The 17,436-nt window shown below is 44.1% G+C and overlaps 1 protein-coding gene across 1 annotated transcript in view; it reads right to left on the bottom strand.

Moving 5' to 3' along the window:
* Positions 1–17,436, bottom strand: part of SLC45A2 (solute carrier family 45 member 2) — a 111,684-nt gene that overhangs the window by 29,292 nt on the left and 64,956 nt on the right. Inside the window, exon 6 of the mRNA XM_044292676.1 lies at positions 15,628–15,833. Coding sequence (XP_044148611.1) covers positions 15,628–15,833 — 206 coding nt within the window. The remainder of the gene's footprint in view (positions 1–15,627; positions 15,834–17,436) is intronic.

The following is a 17,436-nucleotide window of genomic DNA, read 5'->3' on the forward strand; positions in this document are numbered from 1 at the left end:
TCTTCCTGCGAGGCTTACAATGGGCTCGGATTTCATATTCAGTCCGGTCTCTTAGCAATTATGTCTCACTTTTTTTATATGTTGATAGAGGCCCATTATTAATGGCTGTATCAATATGTTTCTGAAAAGAGGAGGACGAGCATTAAATGAATCACAACAACAAACGCTCCTTTTTTGGGGTCATTTCTGGGGGTGAATTGTCTTCCTGGCTATACGGATTACATTCAAAGTTTAACGAAATGCTTTGAGATAGCGGCCATTGTGACAAGCCACAAATGCGCTAGCACCAGGATGAACATCAGAATACTAGAGAAACCTGCAACTATTATACAAAAAAAAGGAGGAAAAAAAAATTCCAAAAACGAAGTGAATATTAACCCACTCATAACCAGGGCTGTTTTGAGCGTTGACACCAAGGATAAGTCGTCTTTCTGGGACACTTATGGACATTTCTCCATTGATGTAGAGCAGGGGTGTCAAACTCAAATTCATCGGGGGCCGCATCAGCAGTTTGGTCACCCTCAAAGGGCCGGTTGTATCGCACTTATGGGGGATCTGTGGGTGGCACTTATGGGGGATCTGTGGGTGGCACTTATGGGGGATCTGTGGGTGGCACTTATGGGGGATCTGTGGGTGGCTCTTATGGGGGATCTGTGGGTGGCACTTATGGGGGATCTGTGGGTGGCACTTATGGGGGATCTGTGGGTGGCTCTTATGGGGGATCTGTGTATGACACTTATGGGGGGGGGGGGATCTGTGGATGACACATATATAGCATCTTATGCTATGTGTCATCCACAGATCCCCTCCAAAAGTGTCCCTGTAGTGAATGACCCTCAATACACGGGCTAGGGGCCGGCATCTGCTTTTATAATGACAGCCTCCTCCCTCCTCTCAGCGAGCGCTTGTAGTTGTAAGTACCGGTAATACACAGGGCTCCTTATGCGATTTATTATCACTTCCTGCAGGGGCCGCCTGCAGGAAGTGATAATAAAAGGTGAAGGCTGGCGGCCGGCGGCGGCTACGCGAGCCACATGACGAGGTCTGGCGGGCCGGATTCGGCCCGCCGGCCTTGTGTTTGACACCCGTGATGTAGAGAATCTAAACTTGGGGCTTAAAAGAAAGAAGTCATCAGAAAGTGACCTATTATTTTAATCAAGTTTTGTTAAATAAATTTAAATCATGTTAAAACATTTTTAATGGTTATTTTTAATTCTCCATATCATATTTATACCACTGGGTTGCTGGTCAAGACACGACCGCTAGCTGACACTGGGAGCTCAGACCTCTCGCTGCGACTCCTGCTGCCACAACCCCTTACTCTGCTGTGACCTGTGCCTGCGCCAAAAACAACCTGCGCCACAACGGCTAATAAGCCCTTTTTTTCACACTACGGGCTAGTTCACACGACCGTATGTCTTTTTTAGTTTTTTGCGGGTCGTTTTTCCGGGATACGTTTTCAGTTGTGTTTCCGGTTACATTTGGCATAGACAGTATACAGTAATAACATAGAAAAAATTAGGCTGGGCATAACATTTCCAATAGATGGTTCCACAAAAACAGAACAGATACGGAAGACATATGGCGTACATTCCGTATGCGTTCCTTTTTTTGCGAATAGCACATGTTCTATCTTTCAATGGACCAAAAAAATGGAAATACGGAAATGTAATGCATACGGAGTACATTTAGTTTTTTTTTACGTAACAATTGAAATATATAGTTCCGTATACGGAACGCAAAAAACTTTCCTGTGAACGAGCCCTAATGCACACAAAAAAGGGCTTTAGAACATATAAAACTGCACCGCTGAACGGCAAATATATTTTTATTTTGCCACCATTACACGACAAAAAGGGCTTTAGTACATATAACTGCACCGCTTTACGGCTAATATATATTTTTTGCCATTAATGCACGACAAAAAGGGCTGTAATTTTCGCACTTCACCACACAACGGCTAATAAGCCCTTTTTTCCCACTAATACAAGCCAGAAAATGCTTTATATGCATATGCCCGCACCGCACAAGGGCAAATAAGGTGTAGAAATATTTCCTTGTAATAAACCCTGTTAATGGCTGTATCACACGGCACTTGCACTCAGATAACAAGAACGGTTTGCTGGAATTACAGAGCTGTATAATGGCGATTTGGTTATAACATGGTTATAAGGGAAAATAATAGCATTCTTAATACAGAATGCATAGTACAATAGCGCTGGAGGGGTTAAAAAAATAAAATATAAAATATTTAACTCACCTTAATCCACTTTTATTATGGTGATGGACCATGTGATGACTGGAGTGATGTCACCACAGGTCCTTTTCCTGTACACAGCAAAAAAGAAGACAGAAGAGATGCCGGCTGCGCGAACAAGTGGATTAAGGTTAATTTTTTTTTTTTTTTTTTAACCCCTCCAGCGCTATTGTACAATGCATTCTGTATTAAGAATACCATTATTTTCCCTTATAACCATGTTATAAGGGAAAATAATACAATCTACACAACCCCGATCCCAAACCCTAACTTCTGTGAAGAAGTTTGGGTTTGGGTACCAAACATGCCGATTTTTCTCACGCGCGTGCAAAACGCATTTCAAATGTTTTGCACTTGCGCAGAAAAATCGCGCATGTTCCCGCAACGCACCCGCACCTTTTCCCGCAACGCCCGTGTGAACCCAGCCTTAAAGGGCCAGATTCCTATATAACGGCAGTTGCCTATAGCAACACAACATAAAAAGTGTATAAAACTGCATTTAACTTGCATTATATTAAAACTGTCATCATTGCCATATCTGAACAAGGAGATAGTAAGCAGGCTGACCCTAGCAGGTTCCCTGCTACAGCCGCAGCTAGTCTTGGCCCATCACCAACCACCGCAGCACCAAGAATGATGCCCTTAACAATGCCTTATTTTTTAGGAGCACCCTGGTTCCCACGATACACTGGGGAAGCTCATACTTTAAGAGAATTTAAATAAAAAGAAATGTGCCTCTATTCAGAATGTACTCTGTCAGCAGAACAACAAATGGAAATCCGCATTGCACAATTGGAAGGTGCTGCCCTCAGAGAAGTGAAATCCTGGCCAAGCTCAGAGAAAAGAACAGTGGAGCAGATATTTGAACGACTGTACGCCACTTTTGAACCCAGGAATGTGTCAGAGGTCAAGATGAGATTCTTCAGCAAGAGAGAGCAGCCTGGTGAGTCACTCAGAGACTATGCATTATCCTACAGGAAGACCTGTGAGCCATTATACAGGTAGACCCCCGTGAAGCAGAGAATCAAGATAAAACGCTGAGAGAACAATTAATTGAAGGTGTTAGGACAGAAACCTTAAAGAGCCAGTTAAAGAGGTTAGCTGCACATCACCCAGGTTCTACTTTTCTAGACTTCAAAAGGTAGCTATCAGTATTCTGGGGAAAGACCCACAACCAGCTAGGCCTGCTGATATGTCTGTGAATAAGCCTTCTACATCTCCAAACCACCACCCTATAGTTATCCAGGAAGCCCAAGCTCCAGTTCACGATGCAGTTGCTGCCCTGACAGGTCAAGTCAACTTCCTAAACAAAAGTCTGGAGAAAGTATGCTGAAAACTGGAACAGTGGAAGAAACCCCTATTGCTGGAGGATATTACCAAGGAAACGTTTCCCTCCTGATGATAAAAAGACTTACCCCAGAAACCCTGGTTGACGAGCCACTGACCACTTTAGCGAGCAAAAGCGACCCATTTGTAGATACTGTCACAAGCCAGGCTTGTGACCGCCCCCCGGGAGGTAGAGCAGTAGGTCCAGAAGATCCCAGCTGGATGCCCAGATATGTAGGACCCAGAAGTGGTTATTTGAATCAATGGGATTCCCTTTGTTGACTTATTGGACACCGGGTCTCAAGTCACAACTATCCGACAGACTGCATTTGAGTATTACTGGGACCATGACCAGCTGAACCACAATCCTGGCTGAACATTATAGCCAGCAACAGCAAACCCGTGCCAGTGCGTGGGTACTGGGAGCCAACTCTTCAAGTGGGAGGAACCACCATACCCTAACAAGGTATTAATGTCGTGCAAGTCAGGGAAGATAACAACCCTCCAGTAGTCCTAGGAATAAACGTCCTTAGGAACTGTTATACTGAAATGCTTGAAGCTTTACACAAGTCCATGCCTACCACTTTACTGGCCTCCAAAAAGGTGATACAACAGACCATCCGTGTATTAAGTGCACAACAGAAATTTGCTAATGAGAAAGTAGAGATTTGCCGTGCTCCCATTAAAAGGCAACCAACCAGTGATCCTGAAACCAAATACTGAAACACTCCTATGGTGCCGAGCTGCTCTTGGAATCCAAGGTCAAGAATATCAGACCCTGGAAGAACCCATCAACCTGGTCCAAGAGGCAAGAAGCCTAGAGACCGTTTCCCAAGGTGAAGTGCCAATTCATCTCCTGAACTTAAGTAGTAGCAGTAAAACGTTGACCAAGCACTACCCTGTTGCTCAACTGTTCCAAGTTACTTTTCAAAATGTTATCAGTGTAACAGCAGCTATGGCTGGACATTCTACTCAGAAGCTGAATAATCAAGATCACACTCCAAATACATTACGGTGGAAATAACTGCACGTGGGAGATACTTCTACACCTGAATAACAAATTAAAGGAGTCTGAAAAGTCGTGAAGGATAATCATCAAGCTTTCAGTAAACATCCTATAGATTATGGACAGGTCAGTGTAATTAAGCACACCATCCCATGCATGGCACACGTCCTGAACTCAGTCGTGCAGCGATTTATTGCCAAATACCCCGGGGTCCAGGACATCTTGTGGCAGAACTCCACCTTGTATATGCTTGATAGGCTGCTTCAGCAGCAACGTGCCGTTAGCAACTACTTGTACGAACTCTGCAGCAGGACAGGTTCTGGGAAACGTGATTTATTTTCACCGCGCCAGTGGCTGCTCATGTGCGACGCATGCAGACTTCTGCGGCCATTTGATGAGATCACCAAACTGGTCAGTTTCAGCCAGGGCGCCATCAGTGACATCGTCACTTATGTCTTCTTTCTGGAGTGTGCATTGCGTCACGTCATTGATCAAGCATTCAAGGAGCAGGAGCGGGACGATAAGGAAGTCGCAGCCTACTCCATCTGAGACAAGTCAGCAGGAGTGTGAAGAGGAGTTCGAGGAGGATGGTGACTGGGGGGGGAAGAGGAGGAGCAAGAAGAGCAGGCTTTTAGGGGTGCCCTGGTGTTGTCCGTGGCTCGGGGGAGAAGACCAAGGACGACATTCTCCTGGGCGATGGGCAGGAGCCAGGGCGCTCCACCGCTTCCAATTTAGTGCAAATTGGGGCCTTCATGCTCCAGTGTTTTAAGAGGAACCCCCGTATAAAAAGCATAAAGGGCAAGGACCAGTACTGGGTGGCAACGTACTTAGACCCCTGGTACAAACATAAAATGGTGGACATGTTGCCAGCATCACAGAGGGCTGGCATAATGCAGCATTTCCAGGTCTTGCTGCAAGAGATGCTGCATTCTGCTGTTGTGGGAGCTGGCAGAGGAATTTCCACCCACAGTGAAACAGGTGTGGGTACCAATCCCACCACACCTGCAAGAAGAGGGCGGTTTGAAGATGTGTTGGTCACTTCAGATTGGAGATCATTCTTGCAGCCAACTCATCGACAGCCCCCCTCTGGATCCAGCCTCAGGGAATGCCTAGACCAACAGGTGTCCGACTACATCGGGTTAACGGCTAATGTGGATGCTTTGAGAAGCGAGGAACCCCTGGACTACTGGGTGTGCAGGCTTGACCTGTGGCCAGAGCTGGCACAATTTGCCATGGAACTCTTGGCTTGCCCCTCGTCGAGTGTCTTGTCCGAAGTACGTTTAGCGCAGCGGGGGGGGGGGGTGGATCATGACCGAAAAGTGCACTCTCCTAGCTCATGACAATGTGGACTACCTCACATTTCTAAAAATGAATGAGGCATGGATCTGAGGAATTCAACACCTGTAACGACCACGTGCAATTGAATTTCCTCATGCTAGCCCAAACATATCCGCCGCCACCCAGAACAAAGAATGGTCTGTCTTTTGTTTATACAGCAGCATAAAATGCCTTTTCTGTCAGGTAAATACCTAATTTTGGGGGCCTCTACTCCAGTGGGCTACAGTAAAATTTGTATTCAGTGACCGCCTAATGTACCTCCAGCCACATAATCACTTGTTCTTTTCGGTCAGGTGAATGCCTAATTTTTGGGGCCTGTACTCCACTGGCCTACAGTAAAATTGTTATTCAGTGACTGTAGCTGGCCAGCTAGGACCTGTCCTAGGTTGCTAGTATAGCCTTATATGTGTAAACAGCTAAACTCGCGAATAAACAAACATAGGAACTGTACTAAGGTTATGTGTTAAAGACAAAAGCAGAGTTATTTACTGTGACATCATGTTTTGGATGTCATATTACTGTTATATTTTGTGTTCACAGAAGCAGAAAAAGATAATATGCCTTTAATTAATTTTGTAATGTAAGGTAAGCTCAGTGACACAGCAGAAACAACAGAAAGTATAGTGTTAATCTGTTGTTGCTGGGCAGAAGTCTAGACCAAATCACAGCCAGCCTCACACAGAGCCTGTCTGGGAATTCCCCCAGCTCCTGCTGCTATAATCATTATTCACCAGAGACAGGAGTTGAAGAGACATTCACTCCACTGAGAGCTAAATTTTTATGGGAACAAGAGGCCAATATAGGTATTTTAAACAGTTATAAAAAGTGTTCATATTGTTAGTATTGTGTTTAGAACTGTATACTAAACTAAATATATATGTGTTTACTTACTTACAGTTCCACCAATTGCAACCATACAAATTCAATTGCAAGCATACAATTGCAAGCATTCAGATTCCATATTGCAATCCAAATTGCATACAACCATACCAGATCATACTCAACCAATCTGCAAATAGTCACTGCTAACTGCAAGTGAACTATTAGTTAGACCTCGGATATACCTCTCAGGGTGATCATAAAGTGCTTAAATAACTTAAAGTGAGAGTAGAGATACTCAAGAGAAATATATCCACCATTTGATGTTGAATGACAAGATTGAACAGTTGAACCACCATCTTAATGATACCGCCATTTTGTGATATCTTTTCAACACGTGTTTTGTACATGGACTATCTGCTGTGGAGGTGGCAGTGTTATATATGAAGAAAAGTTAAAGTTAATAAAGAAGTTATTTGAAGCATTTGGTGTACAGTCGTGGCCAAAAGTTTTGAGAATGACACAAATATTAGTTTTCACAAAGTTTGCTGCTAAACTGCTTTTAGATCTTTGTTTCAGTTGTTTTTGTGATGTAGTGAAATATAATTACATGCACTTCATATGTTTCAAAGGCTTTTAATCGACAATTACATGACATTTATGTAAAGAGTCAGTATTTGCAGTGTTGGCCCTTCTTTTTCAGGACCTCTGCAATTCGACTGGGCATGCTCTCAATCAACTTCTGGGCCAATTCCTGACTGATTGCAACCCATTCTTTCATAATCACTTCTTGGAGTGTGTCAGAATTAGTGGGTTTTTGTTTGTCCACCCGCCTCTTGAGGATTGACCACAAGTTCTCAATGGGATTAAGATCTGAGGAGTTTCCAGGTCATGGACCTAAAATGTCAACGTTTTGATCCCCGAGCCACTTAGTTATCACTTTTGCCTTATGGCACGGTGCTCCATCGTGCTGAAAAGTGCATTGTTCTTCACCAAACTGTGATTGTTGGAAGAAGTTGCTGTTGGAGGGTGTTTTGGTACCATTCTTTATTCATGGCTGTGTTTTTGGGCAAAATTGTGAGTGAGCCCACTACATTGGATAAGAAGCAACCCCACACATGAATGGTCTCAGGATGCTTTACTGTTGGCATGACACAGGACTGATGGTAGCACTCACCTTTTCTTCTCCGGACAAGCCTTTTTCCTGATGCCCCAAACAATCGGAAAGAGGCTTCATCTGAGAATATGACTTCGCCCCAGTCCTCAGCAGTCCATTCACCATATTTTCTGCAGAAGATCAATCTGTCCCTGGTGGGGTTTTTTTGGGGAGAGAAGTGGCTTCTTTGCTGCCCTTCTTGACACCAGGCCATCTTCCAAAAGTCTTCACCTCACTGTGCGTGCAGATGCGCTCACACCTGCCTGCTGCCATTCCTGAGCAAGCTCTGCACTGGTGGCACTCCGATCCCGCAGCTGAATCCTCTTTAGGAGACGATCCTGGCGCTTGCTGGACTTTCTTGGACGGCCTGAAGCCTTCTTAACAAGAATTAAACCTCTTTCCTTGAAGTTCTTGATGATCCTATAAATTGTTGATTGAGGTGCAATCTTAGTAGCCACAATATCCCTGCCTGTGAAGCCATTTTTATGCAACGCAATGATGGCTGCACGCGTTTCTTTGCAGGTCACCATGGTTAACAATGGAAGAACAATGATTTCAAGCATCACCCTCCTTTTAACAGGTCAAGTCTGCCATTTTAACCCAATCAGCCTGACAGAACGATCCCAAGCCTTGTGCTTGTCAACATTCTCACCTGAGTTAACAAGACGATTACTGAAATGATCTCAGCAGGTCCTTTAATGACAGCAATGAAATGCAGTGGAAAGTTTTTTTTAGGATTAAGTTAATTTTCATGGCAAAGAAGGACTATGCAATTCATCTGATCACTCTTCATAACATTCTGGAGTATATGCAAATTGCTATTATAAAAACGTAAGCAGCAACTTTTCCGATTTCCAATATTTATGTAATTCTCAAAACTTTTGGCCACGACTGTACTTTAAACCTACTGTTTCCATAGAACGGCGCTAGAGGAATTACAGAGTAATAGACAGTCTGGTTAGACAAAAAGTTAGAGATATCAAAATTCTTCTAATGCCACAGCGCAAAAGGCACTTCATAGTGCTGCGCCTGCCACAGTGACCGCCTAATGTACCTCCAGCCACATAATCACTTGTTATTTTCTGTCAGGTGAATGACAAATTTTTTGGTCTTGTACTCCCGTGGCCTAAAATAAAAATTTTCTAGGCTCCAGCAGGGCACATTTTTGATCGTTTCCCTTTAAGATGCATAAAAATAGCCCCTGATTAAAATACATATTTTTTGTGGGAATGTTTGGCATTGATCCCCCTCTGGTATGTCACTGTCCATGTTGTGGGACTATTTGTGCACTTCTAGTAAATATTTGGTGGCTGCAAATATGACCTGAATGTTTTTTAGGTTTGCCTCCATTAAAGTGATCCCTCCAGCCTGGAGAAACAAGGAATTGATTGTTATAGAGGAAAACTACCCCTTATGCAACTTTTGGGAACTAACCTGAACCATTGTAGAAGCCGCCTTGCTGTAAATGACTTTTGCGCACATTGATAACCTTTGGAACAGCTTCAGTAAAGTACTGGGAATTTGTTAAGAGAACTGGTCTCATTGTGCGAACTTATCACCTATTTTCACCTTATGGTGCTGGCGTCACGAACACCAGGGACCATTCCACCATGGGCACCTCAACCACCATCTGGCAGGAGTCCCTGGACAACAGAGTGTGACCCAAAGGAACTGGCGCTGTCCTTCCATTCACTGCACGCCGGCCCAGGGAGCTCTGCTACTAGCCCCATCTGCCAACCATAACTTACATACTGCCCCTGCGGCCCGGTCGCTGCAGTTGTCTCAGCTTCATCGGGTCCAGCATAATATTGTGCGTCAGCAGCTTTTGCTTCCTTCTTGTGGTCTGATGTTAAATGATTTTTTTCTATATTTTCCAGCATTGCAGATTTGTCTCTAAAGAAGTCAATGCAGATTAGAGCTCTTCCAAGAAAAGAGAAAAATCTGCCTCAGCTGTGCCACCTAGTGGAAGATATTTGGCTATCTCCACTAGGTGGAGATACAGAGAAAGCTTTCTTTCTCTATGTAGAGATAATCTGCATTTCCTTTTTCCCAGGGAGCATTGCAGGGTCTATAAGGCTCCCTATGCAAGTTCTGGAGCTCACCAGAAGGAGAAACAATATCCCAGATGAATAAAGGAGTCAATATATTGGTCCAAAATAGTACTGCGGTCAGATAGGTTGTTCAGTCATATTTCTTCGTGTCCCCTTGTTTCACTTGAGTTTGGATGCTTAAGGGTCCCTAGATACACAAATTTGGACTGGGGTTCACTTATCACTTCAAAAATGCCATAAAACGTGCTTGCGTTTTATTTTATTTTCATACCGGATGTGGTTATGTGGCTTTTTAGTGGCATTTCTAGTAAGTCTAGACATTGTTGTTGATATTTTTTATTTTTTTATTGTTTTGGAAAAAACAATTAGAAATGTCTGACACTGGTGGGAAGAACATGACCAAGACTTCTAAGTCCTACCCTGGCCCCCTAATTCCCCAGACTTCAACACAATGGAGCATCTGTAGGACCACCTCGATGGTCATGTTCTCTCCATGGATCCTCCCCATGCCCCCTCCAGCAGTTGTGGGATGCACTGCAGTCACCATGGCTCCAGATACCTATGACAACCTACCAGGACATTATTGAGTCCCTCCCAAACCGTCTAGCTGCTGTCCGTGCTGCACATGGTGGTTAGTACTACATGGATATTAGCTGGTGCTTATAAGGTTACTCGGCTGTGTATATGTTCCCTACCATGACGATAAACCAAATAAATGGGAAGTACATGGACAGGCCTGGTCCATATAAGCAAAACAGGGGACCCCTTCTATGACATTCGTATACATGGCTGGACTAAGGTTAGTGGAGGATCCTTGGCAAAACATCTGGTGGGAGCTTGGATGTCCAATTCTGAAACCAGACCTGGCTTGACCTCATATTACCGGGGCATCACAAAGATAATGAATTTGAATGCACCAACTTGGGGTGTAACCATGCAATGTACTGGAGTGTGTGTTCACTTGCTGGTCCCACTTTGTAGGCCTTTTTGGGCCATTCTCACCTCCTGCCTGCTCCCTTAGAGCACACGCTCTCTCCTCGGCTCTCAAAGAGCCAGTGTGCAGCCTAATTAGTCCTCAGCCGATGGCTGCTGTCCCTGGGTTATTTAAGGCGCCTTCCCCTATGGAAAGGTACCCAAGCAATTAAGGTTCCTAGCTAGCTAGTCCCAGCAAAGGTGTTTGTGTCTTCCGAGCTCCCACACCTCACCTCTGCCCGTTTGTCGCATTGACACTGTGCTGCCTGCCCTGACCGTTGGCCTGTTTAAGGATTGAACAAACTTTCCCTGCCCTGACCTAAGCCTGCCCACAGACTATACTCTATAGTGTGTCCACTCGGTACGGTGTCTCTTGACCCGCCTGGGTCAGCTGTCACTGAACGGAGCAGACTTCAAAATCGGTAGAGGCCTGGTGGTTCCCCTGCAGCAAAGTCCAGGATCCTGTATTGAGGTGGAAGGGCTAAGACCAGGAGTATAACTTAGATAATGCCATTCGCAGTAGCCCCAAGCCAAATCCACACAATTGTGTTACAATATGGGGCTCACAATATAAATTCTAAAGTAACCTATCTGGTTGTTTTTGGAGTGTGGGAGGAAACTGGAAGTGGAAACCCATACAAATATGGGGAAAGCATACAAACATCATGCAAATGTTACCCTTGGTGGCCTCAAACCCAGGATCCAAAGGCAACAGTGAGTCGTCATGGTTCTGTCCATACAGACATACAGTATACCATGCAAAATACCCATCCATATACTTCAGGATGCTGTACTAGGCACTTATTTTCCACCACACTCTTGCATTCATTGAGTTTTGCAGGGCTTCAGCAGCCGCTGACTTCTGGTCAATGATATCGGTAGATGTAAAAACTGGATGACGGATTAAAGAGAATTATTTTATGTTCTCTACTCTAAATGCTACTCTAAATGCTAATCTCTTCTCTGGACCTGTCTGTAGTCTCATAGCTCGGCCTGTCCTGTGAGACTGGAGATGAAAGGCAGGAGAAGAAGCAATAGTAATGTAAGTAGACAGCCGTCTGCTTCTTATGAAATATACATAGCATAGCCAGCTCATAAACTGAACCAGTACGGAGTAGTAAAATGGACCGGGCAGTGCAGAACAACATGCAAAATCCAGTAACCTTCCCATCATCTGGCATCCAGTAGTCCAGAAACCCTGACAGCCTGGCACTTGTTTGTAACACAGACCATTTAGAAAATAGTATAAAAATCGTATAAAATCTGAAAACGATAGCCGGGTGTCCCATAGAGAAGGAATTGAGCAGTAGCATGCATGAATCCATTTATTAGAGGACCCACCTTCTGATGACCAGTGGAGGTCCCAGCGGTTGGACGCTCATCAATTATATACTGGACAAGGCACAAACATTATATTGTTGCTTCTCGAGTTTTTTTTATGGCAGTCTGATAATCTGGTATTTAGTAGTGTTGAGCAAATCATTTCGATCAAAATTTCAAGGAAAATTAGATTCGCTGTGAAGCCGAATTTCCTCGTGCTTCGTGGTAACAAATAGTTTTTCCCCTTAAATGTCGTCGATAAAAGCGGCATCTGAGGGGCACAATGACAGGGAACGGCACAATCACCACTCACTTTCATTGCACCCACTATTTACAAAGAAATGCGCTTCGTGACAAAGTAATTAGTCACAAAGCAAACTTTTTTGTAAAATTCGGCAAAGCAGACGTTACTTTGCTCATCACTATTTAACAGGTTTCACGAAAAGGGTGGGTTAGGGGCATTACTGTGAGGACTATTAGATCCATGGGTGTCCGAGCATTATGACCCCCACCGATCACAAGAACGGCAGCCCTGTATCCCGAAATAAGTGAAAGAGTGGTAATGTATATGCAGTACCGATCCATTAATTCTCACTAGACAGCTGGTGACAGCAGAGTACTGCGCTCTACCATCTCTGGCAGTCCCATAGAGATGAATGGCAGCACACATACATGACCACTGCACCATTCAAATTGGGGAACATGGAGCCCCTGTTCTCCTGATCTGCAGGGGGCCCTCCGCTGATCAGACACTTATTCCCTATCCAGTTGTTTTAAAGAGCACCCGTCCCTTCTCCTGACAGGTCAGTTTTAGTAATTACTTTCATTCCCTATGTAATAATTCTGGAGCATCTATTCTTATGACTATGTTTTGAATTGCTAGCAGTTTGCAATAAAGGTCCAGATGGGGGTTACCAGTTGGGGATGTGTCTCTGCACAGTCTGATTCTGGTAGCCCTATTTGGATAGTGCCAGACTGTGCAGGGTGACAACCCCAACTGGTAACACCCAACTGGACCGTCACTGCCAACTGCTAGTAATTTATTCATATTGTAATTTTTAGCAGGAATAATATAGAAATGGCACAACCCATAGCCATAAAAATAGATGCCCCTGAATTGTCATTACATGCAAGTGGAGATGAGCGAATTTCTGCTTATGAAATTCGTTGACACTTTGGTTGGTTAAAGGGAACCTGTCACCAGTTTTATGGTGTCCTAACTAAGAGCAACATAAATAAGTGACTGATTCTCTTAGTAAAATGCTGGGTCACTTTCTTTAATTGACCCAGTCAATCTGCCAACATCTTGTATTGAAAAGCTCCAGCTGATAATGATGAGTCATGAATATTCATGAGCTTCTGACTCTCCCCGCCCACCTGCTGCTGAATGACAGTTTTTTTTCCATATGAATCAGCAGCAGGTGGGCAGGGGAGTGGCTATAGCTCTGAATTAAATATACGCTGGACTCAAATCACCTCATTAGCATGCGGCATCTTTGTGTGTATATTAGGAGGTAACCATCTGTCACACCAGTAAGTGAATACATCTAAGGCACTAATCATTTAGTTAATGATTGTATATAATTAGTTAGATTATAATCAAATATCCACATGACAGGTTCCCTTTAAAAGGTGAATTGCGTTATGGATTCCATTACCACGGACCTTAACGCAATTCTATGACTGAATGCATAACAGAATGCCTTTAGAGGCATTCTGTTATTAATTCCGTCATAATAGAAGTCTATAGGCTGTAAAACTGATCCGTCTAGTTTCCGTTATACAGGGGAGGACTCCTTTGGATCCGTTTTGCAGCCTATAGACTTCTATTATGACTGGAATGAATAACGGAATGCCTCTAAAGGCATTCTGTTCTGCATTCCGTCATAGAATTGCATTATGGTCCGTTGTAACAGAATCCATAATGCAATTCACCTTTAACCAACAAACAAAGTGTGAACAAATGTCAAAATATGAAATTCGCTCATCTCTACATGCAAGTAGTTAGTAAAATGACACTAATGCTATAGTAAATATTTGTAATACAGTCAGTGTGGTTGTTGGAAAGTGGGGTAAAAGTCTCATTATTTGCAATATCTGTGCTTGCTGTCATTAAACAAACTTTCATTGAATACTTTCAGTGGATGACCAGTCCTGATCATAGGTGCTTGCCTACAAAACACAGCTCTGACAACTGGACTGCAACGAGTGAAGGTATGCATGACAACAAGCAGAGATTAAGGGGTTAAGTGTGGATCCGCCTAAAATGGACATTACATTTAAAGGGGTTGTGCAGGAGTTTTATATTAAAAGGATCTATCCTCAGGATAGGCCATCAGTATCTGATCGGCAGTGGTCCGACACTCAGCATCCCCGCCAATTAGCTGTTTGAAGAGGAGGCAGCGCTCCATCCGAGAGTTGCTTCCTCTTCATTACACTGTCCGTTGTCTCCCTTGCGCAGGCGTCGTAGTGTAATTACATGCTTCTAAGCCATGGCAGTGTAATGAACACAAAGCAGCGTTCGGATGGAGCACCACCTCCTCTTCAAACAGCTGATCGGCGGTGGAACTGACACCTGGCACCACCCCAGTGTATTTTTATGTTCCAAGGTCAAATACGTAAAATGCAGCACCCATTACTCTATGCTTCTCCACATCCTCACGTTCTCAGGGGTCGTATTAGAGAATTCTGAGTTAATCGAGGGGGTATCCTCTGGTCAGGGTCCTCATCTCTTGGTCAGAGTGGACAGCAGTTACAAAGAGCGTCTCCCACTGTTGAGGATCTGTCCTGTATTACACAGATAACCCATGGATGTGAATGAACACTGCGTCATACTTCATTTCTCCTGTGGTGGCGCTGCAGGGAAACTGAAGACCTACTGCCAGATTTCCCCACAGATCACAGCTGATCACTGGAGGTCCAGGCAGGAGAACACATTGTGATCTACTTAAGTTGTGACTGTATGTAAAAAAAAAAAAAAAAAGACAATGCTTTTAAGGCATAATCTTCACTAAGGCCTCATGCACACGACCGTATGTATTTTGCAGTCCGTAAAAAAAAGATCCGCAAAAAAATACGGATGACATCTGTGTGCATTCCGTATTTTGCGGAACTGAACAGCTGGCTCTTCATAGAACAGTCATATCCTTGTCCGTAATGCGGACAATATTAGGACATGTTCTATTTTTTTGCGGAACAGAAATACGGAAATGGACCGCACAAGGAGTAACTTCAATTTTTTTTGCGGACCCATTGAAGTGAATGGTTCCGCAAATGGTCCGCAAATAAACGGAACGGACACAGAAAGAAAATACGTTTGTGTGCATGAGCCCTAAGATTAAGACAAAGTTCAAGGAAGTAAATACATTATGTTGTAACTTACCTCTTCTTCTCTATGGTATTCGGAGATCAGATTGAAAGGCACAGTATACAGCGTACTAGACATCACCCCAAAGAGCGAACACAGGGCCAGTGTAGAATAAACGTTGGGGAACAACCCTATGAAGCCGGTTCCTAATCCAAAAAGGAGGTAGCCAACAAAGTAAAGGCCCTTTAATCCAATGTAGGGTAGAAGCGCCTTCTGTAAGTCTGCAAAGAAAAAAGTTTAAGAAATAATTTCAATTCTCTGATGAACTAATTAGGACTGGTAATGCCAAAAAATATTTGCATTTAGTCCAATAACATTTCTCCAAAAATGTGCCTAAAAACTTTCTGTAATTGGTCACTTAAATTTTAAAAAAAATGTAGTTGCTTCTTAACAATCTTCAATGTTTAGGAGTTCAAATTTATAAAATGCATTGAGCAACTTTTTAGTCACGTTGCTTTACTTTTATTTTACAGATCTGGAGCTTTATAATAATGTGTCTGCGCTAAGGAGTGGACTGGCCATAGACCTTCCAGGGAAATTTTTTGGAAGACTGATGCTCAGGGGGCTACCCTAGCCCTCCTCTCTGCCCATGGCTGGGTAAATAATGGGCTCTCAGCGGTAATTAACGCTGTGAGAATCAGGTACTCGTGTACTCGTGTCCCAGCCAGCGGCCCCACATGCCCTCCTCAATTCAACTGCTGTGGCCCATGTGACGGACCCCCAGTACTCAGGAAGAGTATGTCCGCCGCTGTATTCTTCCTTAGTCAGGAGATATTGCAAACCGCTTAGCTGTAGCTCCCAGTTTTCCCCAGTCACTGGTCGAGACTCTTGTAGGTGAAATAAAGTCTGCTTTATTGAGCAACTGCACAAACTTCTATACAGAAATTGTTCAGATGAAACTAATCCCAACACATCCCCCTTCCCCTCTCCGGACATTCTGTCTGCACCAGACCACAGGGGTCCACCTGCTAAAATAGCTCCAGATAGCCCCAGCAAGAGCCTGGCCAAAATGTCATTGCCCTGAGCCATTTCAGAGTACAATGGGAGATAATAAAAGGGGGGTCCTGACAGTCTATTGATAACAAGTGTGACACAGTGAGGGGTTGTGTCTGGCAAGGCAGGTATTTTCCTCCCAGCATGTGCGCCTGGGCTGGTTTCCAGCCAGGTGAGATCAAATACTGGAACAGAGTTTAAGTGCCGGTACGGGTTTTTGCAGCACCTGGTTGTCCTTAAATAGGCAGCTGGGCTCAGCAGAGATGTCTCTGTTTTTGGGATCTGAGGCTTGGTGCTGTGCTGGAGGGCTGAGAGCCGCACACTGGGGAAACAGGCCCCCTAAAGCCTGCTGTGGACTACTGGAGGCAGAACTGCCAGCAAGGTGACTTGTGTTATATGAACTTTCCATTGTGTTTGAATCAACACCAAGACTGCAAAGTTACGTTCTGTTTTGTGCAATTGCCTCACGTGTGAATAAACACTGACGTTTTGAGTTAAGAACTTGTATTTTGCCTCTGTACTGCGCCCGCTTACCCCATCTACCAGAGCAAAACCCCACACAAGTTACACAGTATAATATAATTACACATATCCAACACCAATACACATTTAACTCAAACTGATGACCATGTCGTCAAATAGCTCCCCCAAGTTAAAGGATGGCAGACACAGTGAGACCCTCTACGGGTCCACTTGGGGATGTCCATGTTAGTCACCCTTCCAGTTCTGTTTGGCAAGATAGTCTATCAGCATTCACATTCTGTTTTCCAGGCCGATCTTAGATTGTGAAAGTGAACGGCTGTAGGGACAGACTCCACTGCAACAGCAGTC

Source organism: Bufo gargarizans, chromosome 1, assembly GCF_014858855.1.
Source record: "Bufo gargarizans isolate SCDJY-AF-19 chromosome 1, ASM1485885v1, whole genome shotgun sequence".
Taxonomy (NCBI): Eukaryota; Metazoa; Chordata; class Amphibia; order Anura; family Bufonidae; genus Bufo; species Bufo gargarizans.